At 43.1% G+C, this 25,864-nt stretch overlaps 2 protein-coding genes across 2 annotated transcripts; both read left to right on the top strand.

The window, feature by feature from the left end:
- The first annotated feature begins 116 nt into the window (after positions 1–116).
- On the top strand, positions 117–8,299 carry LOC306696179 (uncharacterized protein). Its single transcript, XM_079159728.1, has 6 exons — positions 117–172; positions 1,459–1,592; positions 3,090–4,048; positions 4,195–4,378; positions 4,470–4,598; positions 6,833–8,299. The coding sequence occupies exons 2-6, from the start codon at positions 1,475–1,477 to the stop codon at positions 7,528–7,530; spliced, it is 2,088 nt and encodes a 695-aa protein (XP_079015854.1). The 5' UTR covers positions 117–172; positions 1,459–1,474; the 3' UTR covers positions 7,531–8,299.
- Positions 8,300–9,205: 906 nt separating this feature from the next.
- gaa2 (alpha glucosidase 2) lies at positions 9,206–22,096 on the top strand. The gene is made up of 21 exons (XM_079159703.1): positions 9,206–9,344; positions 10,681–10,804; positions 11,161–11,739; positions 13,091–13,236; positions 13,381–13,546; positions 14,284–14,380; positions 14,615–14,734; positions 15,207–15,325; positions 15,429–15,560; positions 15,642–15,752; positions 15,871–15,984; positions 16,066–16,150; positions 16,248–16,365; positions 16,488–16,621; positions 17,570–17,721; positions 17,810–17,958; positions 18,040–18,181; positions 18,462–18,560; positions 19,048–19,212; positions 19,500–19,646; positions 20,710–22,096. Exons 2-21 carry the CDS (start codon positions 10,712–10,714, stop codon positions 20,770–20,772), a joined length of 2,931 nt encoding a protein of 976 aa, XP_079015829.1. The 5' UTR covers positions 9,206–9,344; positions 10,681–10,711; the 3' UTR covers positions 20,773–22,096.
- Positions 22,097–25,864: the final 3,768 nt, after the last annotated feature.

The following is a 25,864-nucleotide window of genomic DNA, read 5'->3' as shown; positions in this document are numbered from 1 at the left end:
AACGCTTATTTAACTTAACTCATGACTTAGGTGCCAATAATTTGACACATTGTTTGAACATAATCGAGCATGAAAATGAGAGAGAAGTAGAACATTTACCAAGTCGTTTCAATAAACTTCTGCCGAGCGACTACTTTTTTTTTTTACCTGAGGGGGAAAAATCAATGCTGAGGTTGGTCAAAATGTCTATTGTCTGTTGTTAAACGTTAGCTAGCTGAGTTAGCGAGTGGTTGTGATATCTGTAGAAGATGTAACGTGTTATTTTCACGTTGGACTCAATGGTGAATCCGTCGGGACTGTTTGTTATTGTTGACTTGCGGCTGTAGCTTAAGGGGGTTGTTAACCGTTAGCTAATTGCTAGTGTCGGCAATGCTAGTGAACGCCAGTGGCTAGCAGGCTAATAACAGTTTCCTCCAAGGCTGAGGTGGTCGTTGACCAAAGCGCTGGTCATCGTCACTTCATTCAGAGGTCAAATACTAGTGTCTGTACTACCGGGTGCTCTTGATATGATGGCTGTGATTGTAACACACACCATGCCACAACAGGGTTTCGTCAATAAGGCTGCTGCTCAACTTAAACTACATTTATTGTGGGGGGGGGGTAAAAGGGATGGAGCAAAGATGAGTGTCATCAAGCTAATGCTACTGAGCTAACTGCTCTGTGCAAGATGCACGAAGAAGAGGTTTCTAGTGCTTCCTCTTCACGTTCAACCACTTGAAAGCACAGCAACGTCGATTATGTTTGACGGTATTATACACTATAACAGTTTCATTGTGCTGTACGACAACATTTGAAGGACAATTCATTTTTTTATAAGGTAGACTGTCCATCAGGCCTCAGCCAGGTTCAGTCCTGTTGTCACAACAAATCAGGGAGATGAACGTCTGCCTGGGTCGAGGCACTCTGTTGTGGAGGGGACACACAAATACTTCTTTAATCCTAATTAATAGAACCTTGAATGTGATATATGGGTCATATTAACAAGTTAAGGAAAGTGAAGTCTTATCTTTTAGGCTGTCAGATTCATCCGTAAATGTAGGCTTTGGTTTATGCTTGTAATAGTTGACATCATCTGTAACAGGACTGTGATTGACATATGCATCATTATTTAACACAGACAATGCATGTTAATATTGCAAATGACCCGAAACGCATTAGTCCAAACAATACACGACAAGTGTCAGTGAATTCTTTCTCTCCAACTCTTCTAACCCTTCTCCGTGCACCTTGGAAGTTGTGCCAGAAACCCCGCTCTGCTTCTACAATATTGCAAAGTCACATTGCCTTTGACTATTGGGTCACTTTATGGCAGAATTGTTATTAGGACTTTGATATTGAAGTCTTTTAATTAATTCATCTTTGCAGTTGTTTGCCGCACCTGTCTGGCTGTGTGTATTCAGTGATTTGCTATGAATTGAATTGTCGTTTACTGACTCTTGATTTTTCCTCCTCTGCCAGGTTGAATATTTGAGAGATGGGCTCTGAAAACCCAGAGGTCTTCGGACCAGCTGTGATCCTCGCAGAGGAGGAACCGCAAGAAATTGGAGGCCTGATCAACTCTGACGGAGAAGAAGTGGATTTCTCAGATCTGAGTGAGCAAATGGATTAGAACAGCAAAGTGTACACCGAGTGACTCTGTAATAAATACTAACTTTGTGAAACTTAATATTTTGAGTAGACACGGAACTTTAGTAGTTTGTGGTGTCGCTCTGTATATGTTAATGACGTTGCCGATACATATAACAATATATTATAATATAAAGTCCAGGCTCAAATTTGATTCAGTGCATCGACTGTAGTAGTAGTTAGAAAACTGAGCATTTAAAGTGAGGTGATATTTATTGTGGGACGTATTTATTGCGTTGCAAAACACCCTACAGGTGTTTCCCTTTTTCTTTTGAACCCCTGTAACATCTGGATTCAATTCTCTGTAAATGTGATTAATTAGGGAATTCACACTTCAAAGACTTACGGCTGCATTAGTAATGATCTTAATACAGCAGCAGTCTGTAACCTTGACAGCAACAGCACACACAAACAAGGTAATATTAGATCTAAGATGGTGAAAATGTCTTTGGAACATCTAAATATGGCAATGCTAATTTTACCTCCAGCGCTCTGCTACAGAGGTCTAATGGTAGCGAGTTACTTGCACAACTGCCGAAGGTTTGACAGGCATGTGTTAGATTTTCTCAGGAGCTGTTTCAAATGATAAGACTTGTTTTAAGTATTAATTATATAAAAATATAGTCAACACGTAGTCAGGATAAACATCCAGTGCCATCTATATGCTTGCAAGTCCCTCGTTATTTCGGCTGCTTCCTCTTCACAGTATAATACAACAGCCGATAACAAAGCTCCGTTAATTTGGTGATAAACTTATTTTTCTATAAGTTCTTCACAATAACAGTATTTAAAGGCTTTTATTTTGAAGCAGCAAAATCAGGAAATGTTGGGTTGTCATCGGCAGTAACTTGACTCAGACAGCAGGTGTCAGCTGTGCTCCAGCCTCAGTTTTCCTCCTCTCTTCCTTTTTGCTCTCACTCGGGAAATAAAACTCCCATGTGTGTGTGTGTGTGGGAAGATGATGTGAGACCAGAGTTTGATAAATCGTCTGCATTGTGCCCGCATGCTGTCTGAACTTCACTGAGATGTCAACACAGTAGGAGCCAGACCACCTCGGCATGTAGGGGCTGACTGGTCGGATCTCAATGCGCGCAAGATCCGAAAAAGACAAGTTTAACCAAGGCCTTAGATTAGGATGTGAATGCATGAAGGAACCTGAATGCACCACATCTGACGGCTTGCACACAGAGAAGAGATTTATGATCCCATGTTCTCTCTCTTGGTAATCAGCTCCATCATCTGCTTAAACTAAATCTCAGTATGAGCACTCTTTTTTTTCTTTCAAATGTTCAATTTCATGCCTAATTCAATGACTCTAAATGAGTCTGCGTAAATAAATCCTCACCTAACTGACCTACAGTACGTCTGAACATCAGCGTCACGGTCCGTTGTGCTCAGGGACAAACTGCTTTGGAGCTGTTTTGTCCTAAATACAATTCTTTGCCGTCTTTCTGTTCACACAGGAGAGATCGCCATCCCTGGCACTGGGCCTGCGGAGACTCCCTCCAAGACATTCGATCAGAGCGAGAATGAAAAACCGCCGTCTCTTCACAGCTGCTCAGTGTGCGGGAAAGACTTCCCTTACGCCTCCAAACTTCAGCGCCACTTACGCACTCACTCGGGAGAGCGGCCTTTCCCCTGCTCCATGTGCGAGAAGAGATTTCCAGAGAAGGGGCTGCTCATGATCCACGAGAGGACCCACACCGGGGAAAAGCCCTACCCGTGCACTTTCTGCGAGAAAAGATTCGCCAGCCAGGGCGAGCTCCGGCTGCACCGGCGGACACACACCGGGGAGAGGCCGTATCACTGCTCCATCTGTCTGAAGAGCTTCTCCCGACACTGGCATCTGAAGACGCACCTGGAGGCGATGCACTCTGAGGTTGTTGCGGGCTTTACGAGGAAGAAGTTCCCGTGTTCAGACTGTGAGAAGAGCTGCAACTCAGCCGCCGAGCTGAGAGATCATCAGAGGACTCACACCGGAGAGAGGCCCTACCAGTGCTCCTTCTGCGACAAAAGGTTCGCCTTGTCGGGTACACTTGTGAGACACGAGCGCCTCCACACTGGCATTACGCCCTACCACTGCTCCGACTGCGGGAAGACATTTGCCCAGCAGTGGACGCTGACGACACACATGCGGACTCACACGGGAGAAAAACCCTACAGCTGCACGCAGTGCGCTAAGTCCTTCGTAGCTCCGGGAGAGCTCCGGAGGCACACCAGGATCCACACGGGAGAGAAGCCGTACACGTGCAAGGACTGCGGGAGGCACTTCTCACTGGCAGGAACTCTGAGAAACCACAAAAGATCGTGTACGCAGAACAAGAATGGAGCAGTTCCAGATGTCGTCTTGGACCCAGTTCCAGTTCCAGCTGCAGCTGGTGAATCATCGCAGCCGGCCCTGGCCAACAACGTCAGCGCTGAGGTAGAGACAATACACAGCGCCTTCAAAGTAGAACCCTTTTTCCCTTTGATTGAGATGTTCAATGTTCGTTCTTCTGCATTTATACAGTTCTTTACAACCTCTTAACACCATTGTTTCCATTTGTTCTTATTTAACTGTCTTTATAGGTGTCGGTCAGTAAGAGTTTGCCCAGTGCAGTTGAGCCCCCTCCCTCAGAGGGTCCTACCTGTGACAGAGCAGCCGAGTGTGAAAATAACCCGCAAGAACCAGAAGACCGAGCGGTGGACGTGGTGTCCAGTCCACATATGAATGTAATAGTGAAAGAGGAGGAAGAAGAGGAGCCGCTGTGCGGTACGTGAACACGCGACTCCAGATATCCCTTCTTAAATAATATCAGGAACGTGAATGATGATTGATGTATTGTTTCCTTTGTGTTGTGTAGAAGAAGCTCCTGGCCAGCTGTCCGGTAGTGAGGATTGCAGCGTGCAGGAGGAAACTGAAGAGCAGCTTCAGGACAGCAACACAGAAATTATGATTACAGTGAAGGAGGAAGAAGATGAACTTATTAACAGTAAGGACATTGTTTTACAGGAGTACAAATGTCTCTCACATTAGAAACAATGATGTTGTCTTTACTTCAGCCATTAACCGGGACCTCGTTCCACTGAATGACTGGATTAAAACATCACTCACTGGTTTCAGCCCAGCCATGTGTGCAGAGACTTCTGGGTAATTCTGAGGTGTGTTCACACTAGTGCTTTTAAGGTTTCTGTTCACACTGAAACCCTGGAACAGGAACATGTTCACCACCCAGTTTATAGGCAACAGGAAGTTGTCTTCTTAAGTTGAAAGGACACAAATATCTATTTTCAAAAAAGCTTTGTTCCTTCGTTCCCCTCCGGATAATTTTAGGGAGTTAAATCGCTGAGTAAATGTGGGAAGGAGAGAAAAAGACACATTTTCAGATCTAGTTAGTTTAGTGACGACACGTCGTGAGTGTACCCAACTTACCTAAAGATCACAGCAGCAGGCTTCTCATTTTCTATCCAGCTGTCATCGACAGATTTCATCAGCTGCACTTTAATTATGAGTCAAAGCTAAACTCTTGTTTTTCGTCGGGTTAAAATGCTTTTTAAAAGCTGCCTTTTTTTAATTCTGTGTTTGTCTCACAGGCAGCGGTGGTTTCTTAGAGAAAGAACCATCGCGCTCTACTTCTTTGATATTTGGAATGATAAAAAGTGGACTGTGTCTCTTTCAGTTCACTCCGACTGACTCTGTCTCTGACTGACTGCTTTGAAAATGAGAACCCTGCACTCGTGGTTAGTGGTGATTTTGTGTTTCTTCTTTCGGCTAATTGGAATTTTATATGATCCGTAGGTGTTTTTCAGAATTTCCGATGATAAATTGGAACAGAATAGTTGATTATTTCCGGGACTAATCTGCAAACTGTGTAGCATTGCATATGTTGAATCAGTGAATACTCCACTCAGGCCTTTGCTTCAGAGTGGACCCGTGTCTTGTTCACCGGTGGACTTTTTTAAGGTTGGGACAGGTGTAGTGCTGTACAACATGGAGTATTTATATCGTCAGCGCCATGTTGACTGACCAAAGACTGACACGTTGCACTCAGGGATCTTTGAGTTAGTATCAGTTGAAAACTGCACTGAAAAAATGTAATTAGCTTTCTTTTTCTATTGCTGCCTTTTGTGTTCAGTTCGATGTTCAATAAATAAATCTTTTTAAATTCAACAAGCAGCAGAAAGACAGAAATGAGTACCCTTAAATATCTGTTAATTCATCGCAAGTAATATTATCGCAATATTCAACATTACCTCTATATTGCACATTTTCCTGTGAGCAGGCAGCTGTAGACGGGTCCCTGTCCATAGTGGAATGAGTCTGGTTGTACTTGCTGAACATAAACTCACTCCTTGCTTGGACGATAATTCTTACACAGCACACTAATGAGTTGAAGGCTGATCAACGGATTACTTGCTTGTATCTCACATTCATTCTTTCAGTCTTGTATCATGTTGGATTCCACAGGGATCGGTGTCTTAAAGGAATACTTCGCCCACAAAATGACCATTTGTATATTCAGTTATTCCCCCTGTGTTGCCTTGAGGAAGTGTTGTTCTTCTTGTACTCCTGCTTTTAGTGCACGTTAGTGAGCGTGGCCCGCTGATTAGCTCACGGCCGCTGCACTGCGGTTACAGCTGATAACGCCGTCGTAGCGGGAGTGTGGCGCCCTCCCTCCGGTTCCCCCTCAGCTAAACACCGTTAGCTCTGTCAGCACTGCTGCCATAGTTTGCACTGTTTTAGCACCGTTAGCTGCGAGCCGCTGAGAGGCAAATCGAAACGCTCCCGATCTCGTATTTTTAGCACCTTTTAACAACAGCAAAAACGACCGCTTACAAACTTTAACACAACTAGTGCAGAATAATCCAGGTCTCATTTATTCAGTTGTACGTGTATGGTCAGTAATTCCCAAACATTTTCTGACTCACACGGATGAGAAGCACGCTTGCACAAGCGTGAGTTGGTTTTAACTAGTAGGTTTTAGCAAAGCCGATGTGTTTGTGGAGTAGTGAGCGTACGACTGGACAAATGAGACCTGGATTATACTGCACTAGTTTGTAAAACAATGTTTTCTTCAAGAATTCCAGGTAACTTGATGTGAGTAACTGATGTACGGCTGGTCACTTTGTGGCTGGAGTATTCCTTCAACAAGCAAGCTTTTGAGGGTTTTTTTGTCTTCAGGGTCACTAAATGGCGTGTTTCATCTTGTCATCTTTGTTCCCACAGTGTCTGAAGAGGATCTCGATCAGGTCTCTGACAGCGATAAAGACAGTCCTCCAGCCTCACCGGGGCAGGAACAGTGTAACGACAGTCTGACGAAGAGCTCCTTCTGCTGCGGGCTCTGCGGAAGAGACTGTCACAAGATGTCCGCCCTCCAGATCCACATGCGGATTCACTCGGGAGAGAAACCCTACCAGTGCTCTCTGTGCGGCAAGCAGTTCACCCAGAAAGGTCAACTCAAGGGTCACCAGAAGGTCCACACGGGAGAGAAACCGTTCTGCTGTCCGGACTGCGGGAAGAGCTTCGCCCACTCGGGGGCCATGAACAGACACCGGCTCACACACACGGGGGAGAGGCCCTACCACTGCTCCGTGTGCGAAAGGAGCTTCAACCAGTCGGGCCGCTTGAGGGAGCACGAGAAGATCCACTTCGGGGAGAAGTTTGACTGTCCCGAGTGTGAAAAGAGTTTCACGCGAGCGTCGAGCCTCAAGAACCATTTCCGGCTCCACACGGGAGAGAGGCCGTACGCCTGCGACGTCTGCGGGAGAGGCTTCAGCCGCTCGCAGAGCCTCAGGCTCCACAAACGGAAACACGAGCAGACTCACCCCGAGGAGGAGTCGGCATTCGGCACGAGGAGCGAGGATTTATCACAAAGCGACGATAACTCTCCGATTAACATGTGTATAGCAGACAATAATGAGTGATAATGTATTCATATGAACAGTAGTCATGTGTATATATATATATATATATACAAGATTTTAGGCAGTTAAACATGAACTGAAAGAGGGGAAAATAAGGGACTACCTCTGTGGACAGACCGTCGTTGGACCTTTGCGTGGTGGCTCGCTAAAGAAGTATTGAAGCTAAAATATTGAACTCCCTGAAATGAATAAACGAACGTGTCAAATGATGTTCAGCAACTAACACAGTCTCACACAAAATGACCAAATAAATATAACACAACTTAGGCAAAATCTTGGAAACTTTTAAACGATGAATTTTAGAAGTCATATTTACTGTCTCTTATATTAGTTGAATCAAGATATCACATTTATAGTATTTATTGTAGTACAAATGGCTCATTTAAGGTCTGTCGTTTCACATTTGTCCATGCAGTATTTGTCCTTCAAACTACTTGTGTATGTGGAAATTGGATTTAAGAGTAAATATATTATTGTATCAAACGTTACGATGGCCAATGAGCAGTCGGTGAATCAGGTGAAACTGGAATTCATTCTGTGTGTATGAGCTACTGAAATGTCTGACATATTTTAGCCAGTAATGAAGCAACAGGATTGTGATATTCATCAGGGTTTGTTTTTTTGTTTGTTTTGTCCAAGACCATTTTGCCTTAGTGGTGATGAATCTTTATCTCTGTTATGAATGAGGTTCACCTGGTTTGGACAACTGTTAAAGGCCAACAACTATTGTGAATAAAAGAATCATCCTAAAAGGCTGTGATGGAAAAGTGCTGCCTCTGTCTAATAGTATGGGACATGTACTGTACAATAAAAGTAAAAAATACTTAGGACTGGCGTTGGGTGCAAATATGTGTACACAAATGAATATTTGCTGCGGGCTTTCACTGAACAGAGCCTGAACGCATCATACTGTAACCGAACGGAACCTTTGTTTGTGTATATATATATATGTATATATATATACATAATTATGAGATACTAAGTCATAAGATTAGTAAATTAATATAAGTAAAGCGGAGGTCAAGTGTATTATTTGGTGCTTTGGTAAAAAAGGTGGGACAGAGAGGAGAAAGGGAGACATTTATATATTCAAAAGAGTGTCTAAGTTACAAAGGTAGTTTGAACAGGAGAGAGGAAACTGTGTTGACGAGATGAAGGTTGGGTCGGTGTGCGCTAAACAAAACACTGAATGTGATAGGGAAACACAGAGGAGTCAGTTGAGCACGTAGTTTTGAGTTGTAGTGAGTATGAGGTGCAGAGAGAGATGATGAGGAATAATCTGGGGGAATTAGGGGTACATGAATGCACATTAAAAGGAGTACTGAGCATGGGTGAGGGTACTGTTAGCTTTCTTAAGGAACACAGGTTTTATAGGATATGATGGAAATGCAGGGATATGGTTCAAGGGTGCTTGTCAGAGGCTAGGATTTTATAGGTCTAGAGTAAAATATGAAGGATCAAATATAGGTTAATGTTGTATGTGTGGTGTTTGTTGTTTTGTTTTGTTTTGAGAGAAATATTGTAAATATATTATCTCATCCACACTCCGGAGCAGAAGGTAACTGTAGTGCCACAATATGCTGGATGCCAACCGCCGTTAAACCAGAAGAAGAAGAAGCAGAGGCTTCTAAACGGAAGTTCTCGAAATTACGAGGCGTAGTGAATGTCACATGAAGATAAACAGACGCACACTATGCAGATGTTTGCGGTTATCGAACTTATGGATTATTTAGCAAACGATACGTTTATTTAAAGGACAGATCTGCTCTGCACGCCGTATTGTTTTGTGTCTGTAAGACTGAGATGGTATCTAGGTAAGCAGTGTTTATGTTAACGCCATTGTTAGCTCACGTTAGCTCATGTTAGCTAAAGTTACACTGTTGTGAAAAGTTAGCTAACGCTAATAAACGTTACTATACTAACGTAACGTCAACTGTTACCTCTCAGGCGACTAGGAATTGTTTTCTCATAACTCTAATGTCTTGTCAGCCAAAACTGCATTTTAATAAGAGGTCAAATGTTTCCCTGGTGAACTTTGACATTCACATGTTCTGTCCTGTGCATGGCTAGCTAAAGAAGTTAGCTAGCTAAAGTTAGTTAGCTACAGCATAACTGTAAATGATCTTTGGACAAACTGTGCAACGTGCCTTATCAGTAGGGGCCTTCCTAAATAACAAAACGTTAAGTTACGTAACGTGAGCTGTCACGAGGGCGTTATGTTTGAGGAACACATCAAGTCAACAACGTTTGGATCAAAAGTAACAGATAAGATGTGTACTCACGTGTAAACTCCTCGAGACAAAGACTCTAATATCGTCCAGTTATGATTATTAAAACACGTTGCACATTACTGACGGTGTTATTGCACATCTATGGCATCTTAATGTGTCCTTAAATGTTAAGTGTTGTGTTGTATATATGTGTGTGTTGTGTTGTATGTCTGTGTGTAGTGTTGTGTGTGTGTGTTTTAACTGTAATGACCCTTAAGTAATGCTCCTATTTAGTCCCCGACTTTAACTTATATTTATACTTTTACTTAAGTAACATAAGTAATACCATAGTGTAAAATAGTCTGTTGCCAGTAAAAGTCCTGCATTCACAGGACATTCACAGATTCAAATATACTTAAAGTACAAATGTTAAACTACTCACTCTGCAGAATGGCCCATTTCAGAGGAATATATATTATATTACTGCATTTCAACTATCAATGCACTAACATAGATCCCTTCGATGCTGCGGCTGGTTAAAGTGGGGCTTATTTTTTGCTATGTACTGAGAGGTAGCTTGTGAACTCCACCAATGGATCAGTAAAGTTTTATCTTAATCCATATTCCTAATGTATCAAGTAAATGTAGTGGAGTAGAAGTAAAGGACCTCAAAATTTGTACTTAAGTACAATTCTTGAATAAATGCACTTAAGTTACATTCCACCATTGCATTATAGTTCCTGTTGCGTCGTACACACGTCTTCTGCTCCCTCATTCCTCTGTTATAGAGTTAAAATTAAAGCATCAACATCGACTGTCAAATCAAATGTCACAGATTGTTCTGCTCACTCCTCCCACCAGCTCCCAAACAGCAGGAAATGAGATTCAACCCTCTGGAACTGAACTTTCTTCTGCCGTCTCTCTTTCTTTGTGTGTTCAGTCGCTCAGTTTGACGAACACACTCTCTCAGGATGGTGTCATACAAGCGGCTGAACCCGGAAGATGTTCAGTTTACCGGCGTGGTTTTGTCAGAAGAGCCTCATCCTGTGCGTGAAGAAGTTCCAGTGAGTTCACATGTTTACGTACCCTTTGCCTCCGACCTCCTGCAGTCAGCTTTTAAAGTGTATAATAATAATAATAATAATTGCTGCAGAATCTTCATGCTCTTTCCTCAGGCTGCCAATTGTTTGGGATATTTTAGAATCTAGATGCATTAGTCTCATTATTTGATAGTATTGATTTGATTAGTATTTATTCTCTCAAGAGCTTAAAATAATCAGCTCATAAGTTGTTTTCAAGGTGGCACTTAAGTTCTTCTAGGATTTCCATTTATCCGTTACAGTATAAAGGGACTAGTCTGGGTCCTAATGGTTGCTTCTCTGAACGTGTTGCTTAAATGATTCCCTTGTTGTGTTTCAAGGCTTCGGAGCCAGAGGAAGCCTCCCTGCTTCCCCGAAGGCCGCCGTGCTCCGTCACCACATGCCTCCTGGTGATTGGCGCCCTGCTGCTGCTCCTCTGTGGAGGCTGGCTACTGGGCACCATGTTCTGGCTGCACCGCCCGTCCAACCAGCAGCCACACCGGCCCCCATCACCGGCCCCTGCGCAAACACCAGACTCTCAAGTCGAACCGGGAGTGAACGACACTGCAGCTGCCTCCCGCCGAGAGGCCTGCAGTTTGATCCCCGAGGCGTGGAGGTTTGACTGCTACCCCGAAAGAGCCGTGGTTGTGACCCGAGAGTTGTGTGAGGCGAGGAACTGTTGCTTCATCCCTGCGTCCGCTCCCTCGTCCTCCGCTGCCGCCCGCCCATCCGGGAGAAACGGTATCCCTTGGTGTTTCTATCCTCAGGATTTCCCGTCCTACACGCTGGTGTCGATAAACGACACATCGCTGGGACAGAAAGGTACACTGGTGAGGGAGGTGAAGACCTACTACCCTGCAGATATCCTCACTCTGGAGGTGGAGATACGTCATGAGACAAACACGCGGCTACGTGTCAGGGTGAGTGAGTGAGTGAGTGAGGGACTCGCGTGAGCGTTCAGTCATGTTTTACTCAGCATGCAGTTTCAGTTTTTTTATCAAGAGCGTTACTTTTTACATCTGTGGGGAGGACGTGCAGCACCATCAATGATCTAGCATGAATTTAAGGTACATGTAATCATACTGATCAATTATAAAACAGTTCTCATCAAGGCGTAGTAGAATATAATATATGTAATTTAAACAGTTTTTCATGCACAAAAGCTCTGATGTTGTGAAGAACTGCTGACCGTGCAGCTGCTTAAGTTTGCTGACAGTGTCAAAGTCTTGAGAAAGTGCTTCCTGGGCAAGATTTTTACATTTAAAGCTGCACTAAATCAATGCTTTTGTCTTGATTAAATAATAAATCAATATATAAACATTTAAATGCCAAAAGGTCACTTTTAAACACACAAACAAGTATCGGCTGACTCTGCACTTCCCCTTTGCTCTGTGACAAAGTTAGAGACGGGGCTCATGAAGAAAGTGGAGCATCTATGACCCAGTAACATTTAAAGGAGCTGGTAGGAACCAAAACTGATCTCAAACCAGTATAACCAATATCTACATAGGGAGCAGGTCCTCTCCACTGAGTCCTCTATCTTGCGCCGCCATGTTGCTACAGAAGCCCAGAATGGACAAACCAAGCGCTGGCTCTGGAGAAGGCCATTTGCCTTTTTGCTTTCGGCCACTGTAGAAGGTGTCCAATGATACCTACACACTTGGCACATGGGAGATGTTTCAGTTGGTAACTTGCAACCTCACCACTAGATGCCACAAAATCCGACACTGGCCCTTTAAGACTACTTGTGATGTTTTGTGAAATATGATAAAAGCTGCCCACTGGTGCAAAAGAGCTAACGAGACGTTAAAGGCAACATTAATGGGCCTTTTTTCACAACAACACATTCCCATGTCATAGCATGAGACTACATAAACAATGGCTCTGGTCTATACAAGTGTCCCAGTAAGTCAACATGCACAATACCAGGACCTCAACCATCATGAGCTTTAATATTCACACCTGTACCTTTCCTACTGTGGTGTTAGAATGTTTTTAATGATAAAGACCGACCGTCTGCTCAGTCAAAATATGTGAAAACACCTGTGGGTGTTTATCATGGGTGTGTCGGGCTTTTACAGATGTCACATGCAGTATCGTATTATTGATCGGTATCATCTTGTCATCCCATTGTTCATTTGAGCTAATTCATAAGCCAATACTGTCCGAGCCAAACCTTTGAAAGTCATAAACTGTTGTTTGATCTCGTTTTTATTACATTCTCTGGTCTGTATATTGATAACAAACTTTTCCTCGTGTTTCCCAATCTAGATTACCGACCCCTCCAGCCCAAGGTTCGAGGTTCCGATCTCTGTTCCCGCTGCCACCAAGAAGGCCGACAGTCCCGACTACATCGTGGAGCTTTCAAAGAGTCCGTTTGGTCTCATCGTGAAGAGGAGCTCCACAGGAGTAGTGCTGTAAGTCTGAGTGACGGAAGGCCGATGATCACAATCGCACTCGTATTGTTTACTAGAAACTCTCTGAAAGCACATTCAGTTGTGAAAATATTAATAATGATTAACACTATAATCCTGTCTCTCCTTTCAACTGCTTCCTGTTAGTCTCAACACCACAGTGGCTCCTCTCTTCTACGCGGATCAGTTCCTCCAGTTATCCACCTCCCTGCAGAGTCAGTTCATTTACGGCCTGGGTGAGCACCGCTCCACCTTCCTGCATGACCTGCACTGGAACACGCTCACCATGTGGGCCAGAGACGTGCCTCCTATGGTATGGAAAATCACGTTTTTGTCCTAATTTATTTTACATTTTAGGTACAGCTGAAGGAAAAGCACAGGTGTTGCTAATAATATTTTCAAGGTCATTAAAGTGTCCTTTTATTTATTTTGGTTTCTAAAAGGAAGGTTTTCTGTTTTGAAATGTACAGCGCTTTGAGCTACATAGTCTGTATGAAATGTGCTTTACTAATAATACTAATAATAATTATTATTATTATTATTATGTCCCAGTACATAGTCTGTCAAATGCAGTATGCAAGAAATACCAGGATCTTCTATCTATACATCCGGAGGCATTTTGCATCATGCAATTATGCAAGCTCTTCTGACCCACAATCCTTTGCGCTGCTGATACATGAGCAACCGTGTCAGAGTTCGAGGGGCCATGTTATGAAGAAGTATAAGTCCCAATTGAATGCATACTGCGTGTATCAGTACGTACTTTATTAGGGCAGCTTCAGTATGTACTAAAAGTAAAGATAAAAAGGATGTGATTTGGCTTAAATAGCTTTTAGAGGCACTTGATGGAACCGAGCCGTCGTTGATTCTTTTATTCACACCTGTGCTTTTCCTTACTGTGACGTGCCAACATGTCTTCTGTGTAAAAAGGCCTCCCTAAACAACGTTCAGCATTTGCTGCTGAGGATTGTAGCTTGATTGAATGTGCACCTTTTGTTGAACGTTTCACCTTTTGGTCAAATCATAATTGTGTCCCTGTCTACAATGAAGGAGCAGACAAACCTGTATGGAGCTCATCCGTTCTACCTGGCGATGGAGGACGGAGGCACCGCGCACGGCTTCTTCCTGCTGAACAGCAACGCAATGGGTCAGTCTGCTAGTCGCCCGGTTTCTCTGGTTTCTCTTTGCCATCATTATAAGGAATATTGAAGATTGTCTTCAAATGTTATGATGCAGATGTTTGTTCTTGTTCTATTTCCATCTGTTTCTCTGGGAGAAGGGACAATCCCATCTTTATCTCTTCGCTCTTTAGCTTCATAGACATCATCGCTGTCCTATTTGTAGCTTACTCTGAAGGACTTTCTTACAAATGTTTCCTCAGACGTGGTCCTCCAGCCCGCCCCGGCCCTCACCTGGCGCACTATTGGTGGAATCCTTGACTTTTACGTTTTCCTTGGTCCTGATCCTGCTTCCGTGATTGGACAGTATGTGGAGGTCGTAGGTCAGTAGGAGTCTGCTGGGATGTGGGTTATTTGGTGCTTTTGTGTGAAACCTTCATGCTGCTGTCTTGGGTAAGACTAAAAAAGACGTTTAAAATCTCAATGGGTCACTGCTGGAGAAATTAAGGTTACAAATCAAAAACAACCTCTCTTACAGAATATATTCTCATATATATTTTGCAAGCGTTACTCACTTGGAGAGTTCCGGATTTCAGTACCTCTGATGGACTTTGCATCATATTACTGGATGAAATAAAACGACCATAAACAGACGGACCCCAGGTTACACAGACATGAACAACTTCAGGTTGCTTCATTTTGTAAAGTAGCTACTTTATTCCCCAACACACAGAAACACCTCTTGAAAATAATGAGAGAAAACATTCGTCTTCATGGACTTTTATGTCCATAAAGATGTAACGCAGTATAAGCAGCACGGATGTGAACTCTCCTCGTCCCTCCATGTTTTCACAGGATACCCGACGATGCCCATCTACTGGGCTTTAGGCTACCATCTCTGTCGCTGGGGCTACAACACCAGCAATTCCACCTGGGACGTTGTCAAGAGCTTGAGGAATTATGGGATACCCCAGGTACAGTTGAGCCAGCAGACTGTTTGTTTGTTTGTGTGTCAGTATTCATTTGTTTCTCGTTCTTTTGTTAAAATCGATTACCGGTGTGTTGATTTGTTCACAGGACGTCCAGTGGAACGATATCGACTACATGGACCAATTCCTGGACTTTACTTTTGACCCGACAAAGTTCGGCACGCTGCCGGATCTGGTCAAGGACCTGCACGCCCACGACCAGCGCTACGTCATGATCCTGGTACACAGGAGTTTGTATTTGCTTTAATATGTGTCGTCTGATTCGGAGTGTTTGTGTGACAGTTGTGTGTCGGACCTGCAGGACCCAGGTATCAGCAGCTCGCAGCCCGAGGGCTCCTACTGGCCGTACGACGAAGGGCTGAGGAGAAACGTTTTTATTAAAGATGCCGAAGGGAAAACGCTCATTGGGAAGGTGAGACCCTGTAATTATGCTGCACGAATGAGGCTAACCCAACACACATTTACTACACTCTGACAAACGGAAAGGTTATGGGTGCATTAGAAATACGATTGTCCATCTCTTCCTCCAGGTGTGGCCTGGTCTGACAGCATATCCTGATTTCTCTGATGATGTGACGCATGAATGGTGGTACGACAACCTTCAGAGGTTCCACGAGAAGGTGCCATTTGATGGATTATGGATCGTAAGTATGGAAAGAACTGACTCTCAGCACATCACGATATATCTTCTCCCCGACCTTCGTCTCATTTTTTTTTTTTTTTAGGACATGAATGAGCCGTCAAATTTCCTGGACGGGTCCACCAATGGCTGTCCATCAAACAGTCTGGAAAATCCTCCTTACACACCCGGTGAGAGATCTCAAGCGCAAATCTCACAACAGACTAACGTTTGACACGGTGCCTGTGATTGTCAAACTGTTAAATTGTGTCTTTCTCCGTTTTTTAGGTATACTTGGAGGACTGCTGAGAGCTAAAACTGTGTGTGCCACCGCACAGCAAAAGCAGTCCATTCACTATAACATGCACAGCCTCTATGGACTAATGGAAGCTAAGGCGTCTGCAAGGTCAAGACCTATAACGACACGTAGACACAAGACAAGGATAAAACGCTGAACGACTTCTCTGTTACATGGTGCTTTCCTTAAATCTCCTGCCTGTCCGCCGTCTTTGCTTGTTTTGTGTCCAGCGCTCTGAAGCGGATCCTGGCAAAGAGACCGTTTGTAATCTCTCGCTCCACCTTCCCCAGTCAGGGGATGTTCTCTGGTCACTGGCTGGGAGACAACAGGAGCCAGTGGAAAGATCTGTACACTTCGATCGCAGGTGAGACGCATGTGTTGCACCTTTTTACAGCTATATAAATCAACTATAGGGCTGCGAGGAATAGTTGGAAGCTTGGAAGCTTGACATTCTGATAAATATTTGAATGCTGTGCGGGTTTTTAAAAGTCTTCTGATGAAGTGGACACTGCATAGAATTAAGTAAGTGGATATTCATTTTATCATAGTCCAATAGTCAACATCCAAAAATCACAACAATGTTTTTAATTAATGAAATATTCTGCTTCAATTCCTATTTGTTGGCGTTTTTTCCGCTGCAGTTAAAAAACTGTTTTGCTCGCTCGCTGCACACAAAGAGAGGCAAACACCTGCTGTATTAACGGGGCAGTCTGGCAGCAATCTAACAATAATCTATTAATTACATTTATGAAAATAACAAAACAATCTTTTTTTTATGTTTTTGGATTGTCTGTTGTCCGGTCCATCCAGCCTCTTTAGCTGTGTGTTGTTTTGTTATTTATTCTGCACATTTCATGTTTAGTGGCTCCAGCGACAGCAGTCGACCATATGCTCACTGCTCACTAATGCCCGACAGACAAAGTTAGCAACTCCCTGGTGAGGGAAGCAGAAGCAAGCTAAGGAGCTAAAGCTAAAGACCCACCCAGACACATTTTCACAGACGTTTGGGAGATCAACACAGAGTTAGAGCGGTCGGGTGAACAAAAACACGCCTCCAAAAGAACACGAATGTTGCTCCGTGTCTCTCTGGGTGTGTAGACAACCAGTCGTTCGCAAAAGTGACCAAAATGAATGAAAGCGGCTTTAAGTGATCATTGCCATGTTGTTTAAAAAAAATACAAACTAGTCAGCAATTTGGAATATATTTATAGTGTTTTATGACACACTTATATTGTTGTAGAACTACTAATTTGAAGGTTGTGCGATTGTAAAGATCTGTAGTATAGTTTCTTCTCTCTTTTGTCTCCTTCAGGTATCTTGACCTTTAACCTTCTTGGCATCCCGTTGGTGGGAGCAGATATCTGTGGCTTCAGCGAGGAGCCTCAGGAGGAGCTCTGTGTCCGCTGGACGCAGCTGGGAGCTTTCTATCCCTTCACGCGCAACCACAACGCCATCGACATGAAGGTAAGATCTTATTATCGCCGCTCCAAAGTCGAGAGCTGGTCTGTACTTCTGTCCCTGTTTATGAAGTGCTACTTTGTTTCATTTACAGCCTCAAGACCCGACAGCGTTCAGCCCTCTGGCTCGTACAGCCATGAAGCAGGCTCTGCTGCTGCGGTATTCCCTCTTCCCCGTCCTGTACACTCTCTTCTATCATGCGCATGTACACGGACACACTGTCGCGCGGCCGTTAATGTTTGAGTAAGTATTCGATTTTTCTCTATTTTGTCCGGACTGGGAGCATCGTTGCCTCGCTGTAAATGTCCTGTGTGCTCTCCAAAGGTTCCCGAAAGACGTCAGAACATATGGGATTGACAAACAGTTCTTGTGGGGGAAGAGTTTATTGGTGACACCGGTATTGGATCCAGGAGTCGACTACGCGGATGGTTACTTTCCAGAGGGTCTGTGGTACGACTACTACACGGTAAGACCCGCACTACCTCAACACTCAGCCAAGAATACAAATTCACTAAAGGATTTTTACGGCTTTTCTGACCTCTAAACCTGCGCAAACAGACAGTTTCTTTCGTGAATCGGACCCGGCATATAGCAGTTGCAAATGATGCTCGATCCACGGCGCTATCAGCGACCGCTATCCATTCTTTGTGACTTCGCACACCACAGAGTACACAGTGTTGCATGAGTCAGGAACATAATGGTGTAAATGGTGTACTTATGGGCACATGTGATGGTCTGCTTCCCAGGGCGACTCTCTGCGCAGTAAGGGTGAAGACCTTCGACTCCATGCCCCTCTAGATAAGATCAACCTGCATTTGCGCGAGGGCTCTATAACACCAACACAGGTAAATATATCCTTTTGGTTCAAGTTACAGTGTTGTTGTTAGTTTCTGAATTATTCTATTTTCTTTCCTCAACTTAAAGCCCCTTTACACTGTACAGATTTTGGACAAAAGTCCTCCTCTTTTGAGGTTTTGATGCATAGAAGTGAGAACACAATGGCAGAAGTTTGTTTATTGTTTTGCAGCATTTTTAAAACATGAGGGGGGAGGATTTGAGTTGATATCGTGTATCTGCTTGCATCTGTTTTTCTCATGTCTACATGGTGGCTTTATGGTTCACCAGGCATTCGTCATTCCATCTGACATGCCTCAGAATTATCAGTCTGACACAGATGTTGACCAAGCGTTGTAAGATTTAGCATACACTGTAGTGTTTTGAGATTGTTGTGGTTTTGACCTTTTTTTTTTTGTGGATCTGACAAATCAAACCTTACAATCAGAAGTCTGTAACGTCACATTCGTTTGTGTCTCTCCTCGTTGGTGTGTACAGGCGCCCAACCTGACGCTGTGGGTGAGCAGCGGTCAGCCTCTGCATCTGGTCTCGGCTCTCTCGGACGACGGCTCAGCCAGCGGAGATCTGTTCTGGGACGACGGAGAGAGCATCGACACCTACGAGAACGAGCTGTACTCCTACATCGTCTTCTCCGTCGCTCAGGTGCCCGCACTGTTGGAAAACCTCCACAAACTGCGTCTGAAGATGTTTGATTGAGCTCAAGGTTGTGTGTGTGTGTGTGTGTCGATGGAGAGAAAGTTACTGAAAGCACGACATACTTTGTAGCAGCAGTGCATTCTGGTCCGCTGAGGTCTCATTGATGCAATACGCTGAGAGGCGCAGAAACGCTGAGGGGAATAATTATCAGTGGTTTGATCACTATGAGCCAAAGTGAAATGAGTATAATCGGTCGATGTCACTCACCGCCGTCCATCTGCTCGTTTTCGTAGAACGCGATGACATCACAGGTGCTCCATAGCAACGTGGAGGCCACGTACATCACCGTGGAGACGGCCTCCTTCTACGGCGTGAAGCAGAAGCCCAGCAGAGTGCTGGTGAACTCCCAAGATGCAGCATTCACGTACAGAGCCAACCAGGTGAGGTCAGGGGGGTAGATGACCTGGAGACTGAGGTCGTGCTCGATGTTCACGCTGAGTCATAAAGCGGGACGCGTCCCTGGTGACGCGTCGTGTGGCGATCTAACAGGGGTGTGGTTTCTCCAGAGTTTATGTGATCGAATCATCATTGATGGATCCATTTTACTCTCAGGAGAGAGTAACTTCAAGTCAATGTTATTTATTTATTTATTTATTTAATGGGCTTTACAATCTGTACAGCACACGAAGCCCTCCGTCCTCAGACCCTCGATTAAAGGCGAAGCAATAGGAAGAGCAACAGAGGAGCGATCCTTCTTCCTGAACAGATAGAAACTTAATAGATATTGTGTGTACAGAATAACCATCATGATAACAGGTACGGTAAAGACAAGCAGGATTTTAAACATACATGAAGAACTGATCCGAGAGTTTTTCGGACAGATTTCTGCCCTCAGCGGTCATCGTTCAGCTGTGACATTGTTTATTTCACCTTTACGCCTCAGCAGTGGTTGAAGTATGAATATCATTTACTGAAGTAAACACAAGTTAAAAGCCCGGCATTCAAGATGTTACTTAAGTAAAACTACAGTCCAGTAAAATTTGGCAACAAAGCGTATTTAAGTACGACAAGTAAAAGTACTCATTATGCAGAATGCTCCATGTCAGTGCTGTGATATTAAATTATTGGACCATTATTGAAATGTTGTTTTATTTTATAACCACATTTTCTATGTAAAATCTGAAAAGTAAGTAAAACTGGTAAATAAAAGGAGTAAGAAAGTGCAGTATTACTGAAATATAGTGAAGTAGAAGTATTACGCATGAAATGGGAAAACAAAAAGTACATTAACTGTACTTGGGGAAATGTACTGGGTTACTTTCCACCACTGTGTGAGTTTTAATACAGAGTGCTGAATCCACAGAGCTGCAGCAGGCGAGCCTAACTTTGATGTTCCTCTTCTGCACTGCATGAGTTGTGAAGGTGTTAGATTAGCGTGTTTCATTTGTGTTTATCAGAATGGAGAAACTCTTCATGCTGAGATGATGTGTTTTCTCTCTGCAGGTGTTGTCAGTTGCAGATCTCGGTCTCAACCTCAGTCAGAACTTCACCATCAGCTGGATGTGATGAATCGGATGTTTTTATTTGCTGTTGAAGCCACAAGCCGGCACGCGGTGCAGTCCTTATGTTTTTAGGACAGTGATGTTTTGTCTCTGTAGTCTTAAAGCGAACAATAACTGAGGTTAACAGGCTGATTTTCACATTTGTTTTGGGTGATCGGTGTAGGACTCGTAGACCTTTTTTAACCCGCGGGGACTCTGCGTGAAGAAGAGCTAACGATTCCCAACTGTCCATCCGATGTGGTTGAAAACACCCTCAAATTAAAGCGGAGAGTCGGCACTTTAATCTCACTCATTGTTGCGTTTCGTATCTACTGTGCTGGAGTACAGAAACATAAAACGCTGTCCTTCTTTTTAGGAAAGATGAACGGATGGACAGGTACTCTGGAGTGAGTCAAGTCAACTTTGTGTTCATCATATTTGTTGTGTGGCGTTAAAAAAAGAAAATGGACAAACGCACACGACCGCCGACCTCCAGTAGTCTGGACACTGCTTTAAATACCCGTGTGGAAAATCTAATTTAATACCTGATAACTTATCGCTGAACTGTCATCGGATTTCAACAAAAAGCTTGTGTTGGTGCCTTTTTTTTTTTAGTTTCACTTTTATTTCAGTTCATGAATCAAATCTGAACTTTATTTTTTTAACTCATCAGCAGTACGGTTTTGTGCAATAAGTGAAACAGGATGAGTGCGAGTCTGAACATAGGTCAGGATGTAATGCGTTCTATGTGCTTGAATGCTATTTACAGCTTATGTTTGCACTAATTAGTACTGCCGTGTTGTAAAGGAAGATACAGGTGCCTTATGATTCCTGTTTGTGTGTTTGTGAGCGTCTCCGGGTTTGTACCAAATGATCCTTCTGTTCAGTGTTCTATTGTAACGCGGATGACCACAGTACTGCTATGCTCGAGGATTACTTCAATGCACAACTCCAGTACGCTACACCAGCCATTTGTGTCCTGCAATCATTGTGCTGTGAATTCTGTTGTTTACTTCTGACGGCAGAATGTAACTAAAACCTGAAGCGAAGTTCATTTATTCTGCTTGAATTTGACCTTGAAGCTGTGAAAATTCGTAGATTCGTAGTCTATAACTCACAGAAGACCAGCTGTGATGCATGTGTGCTGCAACGCAGTATATTTTACTGTCTTTTGCATTAAGGTTACTGAAATGAAAAAAAAGTGCAGTATTTTATCGTTCATTGTGTTTAATATTTGTGTAATTGCTTGAATTTAATTTTAAGAACAATATGAAAACTTCTGGAGTTTTCTATTTGATGACAAACATCTTTTTGTGGCAACAATAAAAAAAAGGAATAAGTTTATCTGATTTGAATACATTTTATTTATGTAATTTGTTATCTTGCCTGCGTTTGAATTTGAACCTTGAGGTGCTGGAGCACGTGTGCCACTAGAGGACACACTTTCTCAATGCTGTGGTGATTGTTAGATTTATTCCTCATAACAGATTCTGTTGTTTTCCCCCCCAAAGGCTACAAAATACCGGATGTCATTTGTTATACGTTTTCAGTTTAATTTATTTGAATTGTTTTCAGGTTTTAAACTCAAAAAGTAGGAGCTTCAAACAAAACAAAATCTCTTCCCCCGTCTCCACAACTCTGATCAAATCATCCTTGAGCGAGGTATTTAGTAACCAAGAGAGGGTTAAAGTGCATGCAGTTTTCCTGTGATAATAAGTTATGACCGTTTTATCTTTTAATACTTATTGTTCTTGAGTGAATTACAACCTTTGGAGACGGAGAAACTGTAAGATGTGAGGTTAATGTTTACCTTATTTATCTAAACGGTTATGAAGGTAAAAATCCTCGTCTGCGTCGGCTCAAATGAAAAGAAAAGCATCCAATATTAATATATTTGAAATGTGTCACATCTTTACTGCATCATTGATTCTAACGGTACTTTTATTTTAATCACATCTTTCTTCTTCTCTGTCAGTGTTTTCTCTTTAATCAGCTCTGCAGCCTTGCTCCCTCTAGTCTCCCCCGTATTAAACCCGGCAGCTTTGTTCTGCAGAAGAGTCTCAGGATGTCTGGTATTAAGATACGCGGGTCATTCGAGGACTGAGCTGAATTAGCTAGTCTCTCAAAAAAAAAAATCTTTTCACATAATTAACATCTAGAATGTGCATGCCCTCCATAGACGCTGATCTCACGACACCAAACAAGTATCTGATTGTCCCCAACAAACGCACATTTCAGCAACAGAAAGTGAAAGCAGACAACTTGTCCTCTATCCCCGTCCCCTCCGATAGCGGGGTTGAATCATCCTCCTATGCTGATAGACGTGTTTTTATTGGCTCTGTGCAAACGTTCACAGTCTAACTGTTTCCAGATGGTTGGTAGAGGGCACATATATCATTCTGTAGAGGGGGGAGGAGAGAGAGGGAGAGAAAAAAAGAGCAGCGGGGGTCTGTCAAAAGCATTCTGCTCTACTGACGAGGGCATTTCCTGTCTGGATTTGGGAGGATTAAGTATTTGTGCGTGGGGGGGTGTTTGTATGGTCGGCATGCAGAGAGAGGGACAAAGTACGGGACTCTTGGGGGATCGTGCACATGTTTGATTTGACTGACTGTGCTCCTAATGCATGTGGGAGGAATGGGAACAGATATGTGAAAGCCAAAAAAAAGGGATGTAGTGTCAGGGTTTACACGTTTTTAGGAAAAACAGAACATTGTTAATGTTTCAGTCTGGGCTTTTCTAAGGTTTTGTCATATTCATGTAGCACATTTCATACTGAAAGCTTCTGTTACGTATTAAATGAAAACAATTTCATTTAATCGTTTTTGACGGATGGGTATTGTGCAAGAGAGTCTGGAGGGTCATGAAAAATATCTAAAAGCAGCTTCATTGTTCTATTGTTAAACTTTCCTTTTCTGTCTGGGTGTGTTTTTTTTTTTTCACAGAAGTTTGTCTCAAACCGACAAAAACAGTGCAACAAAAAAACATTCCAGCTCTTTTAACGGTGTGCTCTTTATATTCATCGAGACATCCAGTTTTGTAAATCCAGAGTCATTCTTGTCGAGTCCTGATTACCTTGAGGATGACTTAAGTTTAGGTTTCTGGTTAGAGTTTTAGGTATCAGTAATGATGAAGTGAAGAAATGTCATGTATGGACATATACAAGTCAAAATAGTGCATGTGGGGAAACAGTCGAAGACTCCTTTTCAAGCATTCTGCAGGTTGCTCAGTCAGTGTTACACTTAGTCTGTATTCGGCCTCCACACCTACAGCTTCCACAAAAGGTGTAGTGAGACGTGAACCGGCCAAATATTTACCCTGTTATCAAAGTAACTTTTAGTCTTCCTTTCTGTTCGCTCTCCTCTCTTTGGTTTAACTAAATCTGTCTGTGTGTGTGTGTGTGTGTGTGTGTGTGTGTGTGTGTGTGTGTGTGTGTGTGTGTGTGTGTGTGTGTGTGTGTGTGTGTGTGTGTGTGTGTGTGTGTGTGTGTGTGTGTGTGTGTGTGTGTGTGTGTGTGTGTGTGTGTGTGTGTGTGTGTGTGTTTTCGCTTTGCAAACTAAAACACTTAATCATCGTCTTCTAAATACAGAATCACATCCTGGTTTAAAAGTCCAATAAGTCGATGTAACTGCTCCTCTGGAATATCGGACTGAGAATGACATGATGGTCACTTGATGAGTGTAAATATAGAAACAAATAGTTTGACCCCTGACATAGAGAGGGAAATGATGAGTCATAACGAGTGGAGTGATGTGTGATTTTAGAAAACGTCACTGTCACAAGAGCTAAGAGCCACACCAGGAGCCTATATCACACCAGGAGCCTATATCTCCTGCACAATCCTCCATTTTTAAAAATATTAATATCAAAGTATCCACAAGCCTTAAATTGCGTCTAAATACAGAAACACAGTTTCTGTGCTGTTTAGATGACGGCAGCAGAATACCTGAACCTGAACTTTGTAATAGTGACGCTGAAAAAAACACACTGACCTCCTCTGTTTGAAAGTTTGGCCGCACCCAACAGTGACATCACAGTGTACTGACCACACACAGGAGTGCGCCTCTACATCACAGCGGCAAGGTGGGAAAAAAAGAGGTGAAAGATGCTAAAAAGCTTCGTGGAGCTGAAGGGAACTGAAAGGTTGGGGGATAATTCTCTGTAGGTTCACAACTATGAGTTATCACAAAGTTTCAGCTTTAAACAGTTATGGTAATAAATTATTGAATTGCTTTGGCCCAATGTTTTCATATTGACTAAACTTGCTCAAGAGTGATGGCAATTTATTTAAAATAGGCAACACCTACAATACATAGGCAGCCAATTACTAGAAAATGAGATAGACCATCAGAAAACAAATAACATTTTTGGGGGGGATATTGAAATATGGATCTAATTTGCTTAATCAACGTTGTGGTATATTAAGCGGTGGGAATAGGTGATGTGTACATGACACAGGTGCGTGTTTGTGGTGTTTTATAAATGGACTCTGTATGTATTGTAATATAACTGTAGCCTGTTACCTAATGTATATGAAGTCTGCAGGTCATTCTGCTTACGAAGACACACAAACAGGAACAGAAAACTGCATTTCTCTGCAGTGAAGACGGTGGAGCGACGCACAGAAAAGCTGAGTCAGCTAAACAAAGCTGCTGCTGCTGCTTGCTGAACAGAGCGCATGTGCAGGTGTCAGGTAACCTGGTGAACAGACACACACCCAGCAGACAGGACAGGACAGGACAGGACAGGCCGCCTTACAAAAGCAACCACCACACCTGGTTAACTGGTGGCACAGTTTACTGAAATAGCTCCATATCATAACCTTTAAATCAATGTTACAAGTTCCTTTAATAAAAAATGTAAACGTGTGACGGTAACGTAGCTACTCTATGGGAGGTGATTCATGAGGGGAAGTGGAGGACAAGAGCCTCAGTTTGGTTTCTGGGTGGGTTTTTGAGGAGGAGTCGACATGATGACATAATTGCACACAATTTATGTGGTGAGTTTTTTTTTTAATTTCAAGGCAGCTGACTGACAGACTGGTGTTTGTTTGTGTTGCTTTAACATCTTAAATGTACCAAAGTAAATACAAAACAAGACTTTCCAACAGGACTGTAGTC

Source organism: Pholis gunnellus (assembly GCF_910591455.1).
Source record: "Pholis gunnellus genome assembly, chromosome: 5".
Lineage (NCBI taxonomy): Eukaryota > Metazoa > Chordata > Actinopteri > Perciformes > Pholidae > Pholis > Pholis gunnellus.
The sequence above is the reverse complement of the archived record's forward strand: the minus strand, read 5'-3'. Positions and strand labels throughout refer to the sequence as shown.

What these genes read in the sequence shown, in the direction of transcription:
- LOC306696179 (XM_079159728.1), top strand. Translation starts at nt 1,475, where the DNA reads ATGGGCTCTGAAAACCCAGAGGTCTTCGGACCAGCTGTGATCCTCGCA. An exon ending in AGTGGATTTCTCAGATCTGA is followed by an intron (nt 1,593 to 3,089) that starts GTGAGCAAATGG and finishes CTGTTCACACAG; the next exon opens with GAGAGATCGCCATCCCTGGC. An exon ending in CCAACAACGTCAGCGCTGAG is followed by an intron (nt 4,049 to 4,194) that starts GTAGAGACAATA and finishes CTGTCTTTATAG; the next exon opens with GTGTCGGTCAGTAAGAGTTT.
- gaa2 (XM_079159703.1), top strand. Translation starts at nt 10,712, where the DNA reads ATGGTGTCATACAAGCGGCTGAACCCGGAAGATGTTCAGTTTACCGGC. An exon ending in AAATCCTCCTTACACACCCG is followed by an intron (nt 16,151 to 16,247) that starts GTGAGAGATCTC and finishes TCCGTTTTTTAG; the next exon opens with GTATACTTGGAGGACTGCTG. An exon ending in GCGCGGCCGTTAATGTTTGA is followed by an intron (nt 17,959 to 18,039) that starts GTAAGTATTCGA and finishes TGCTCTCCAAAG; the next exon opens with GTTCCCGAAAGACGTCAGAA.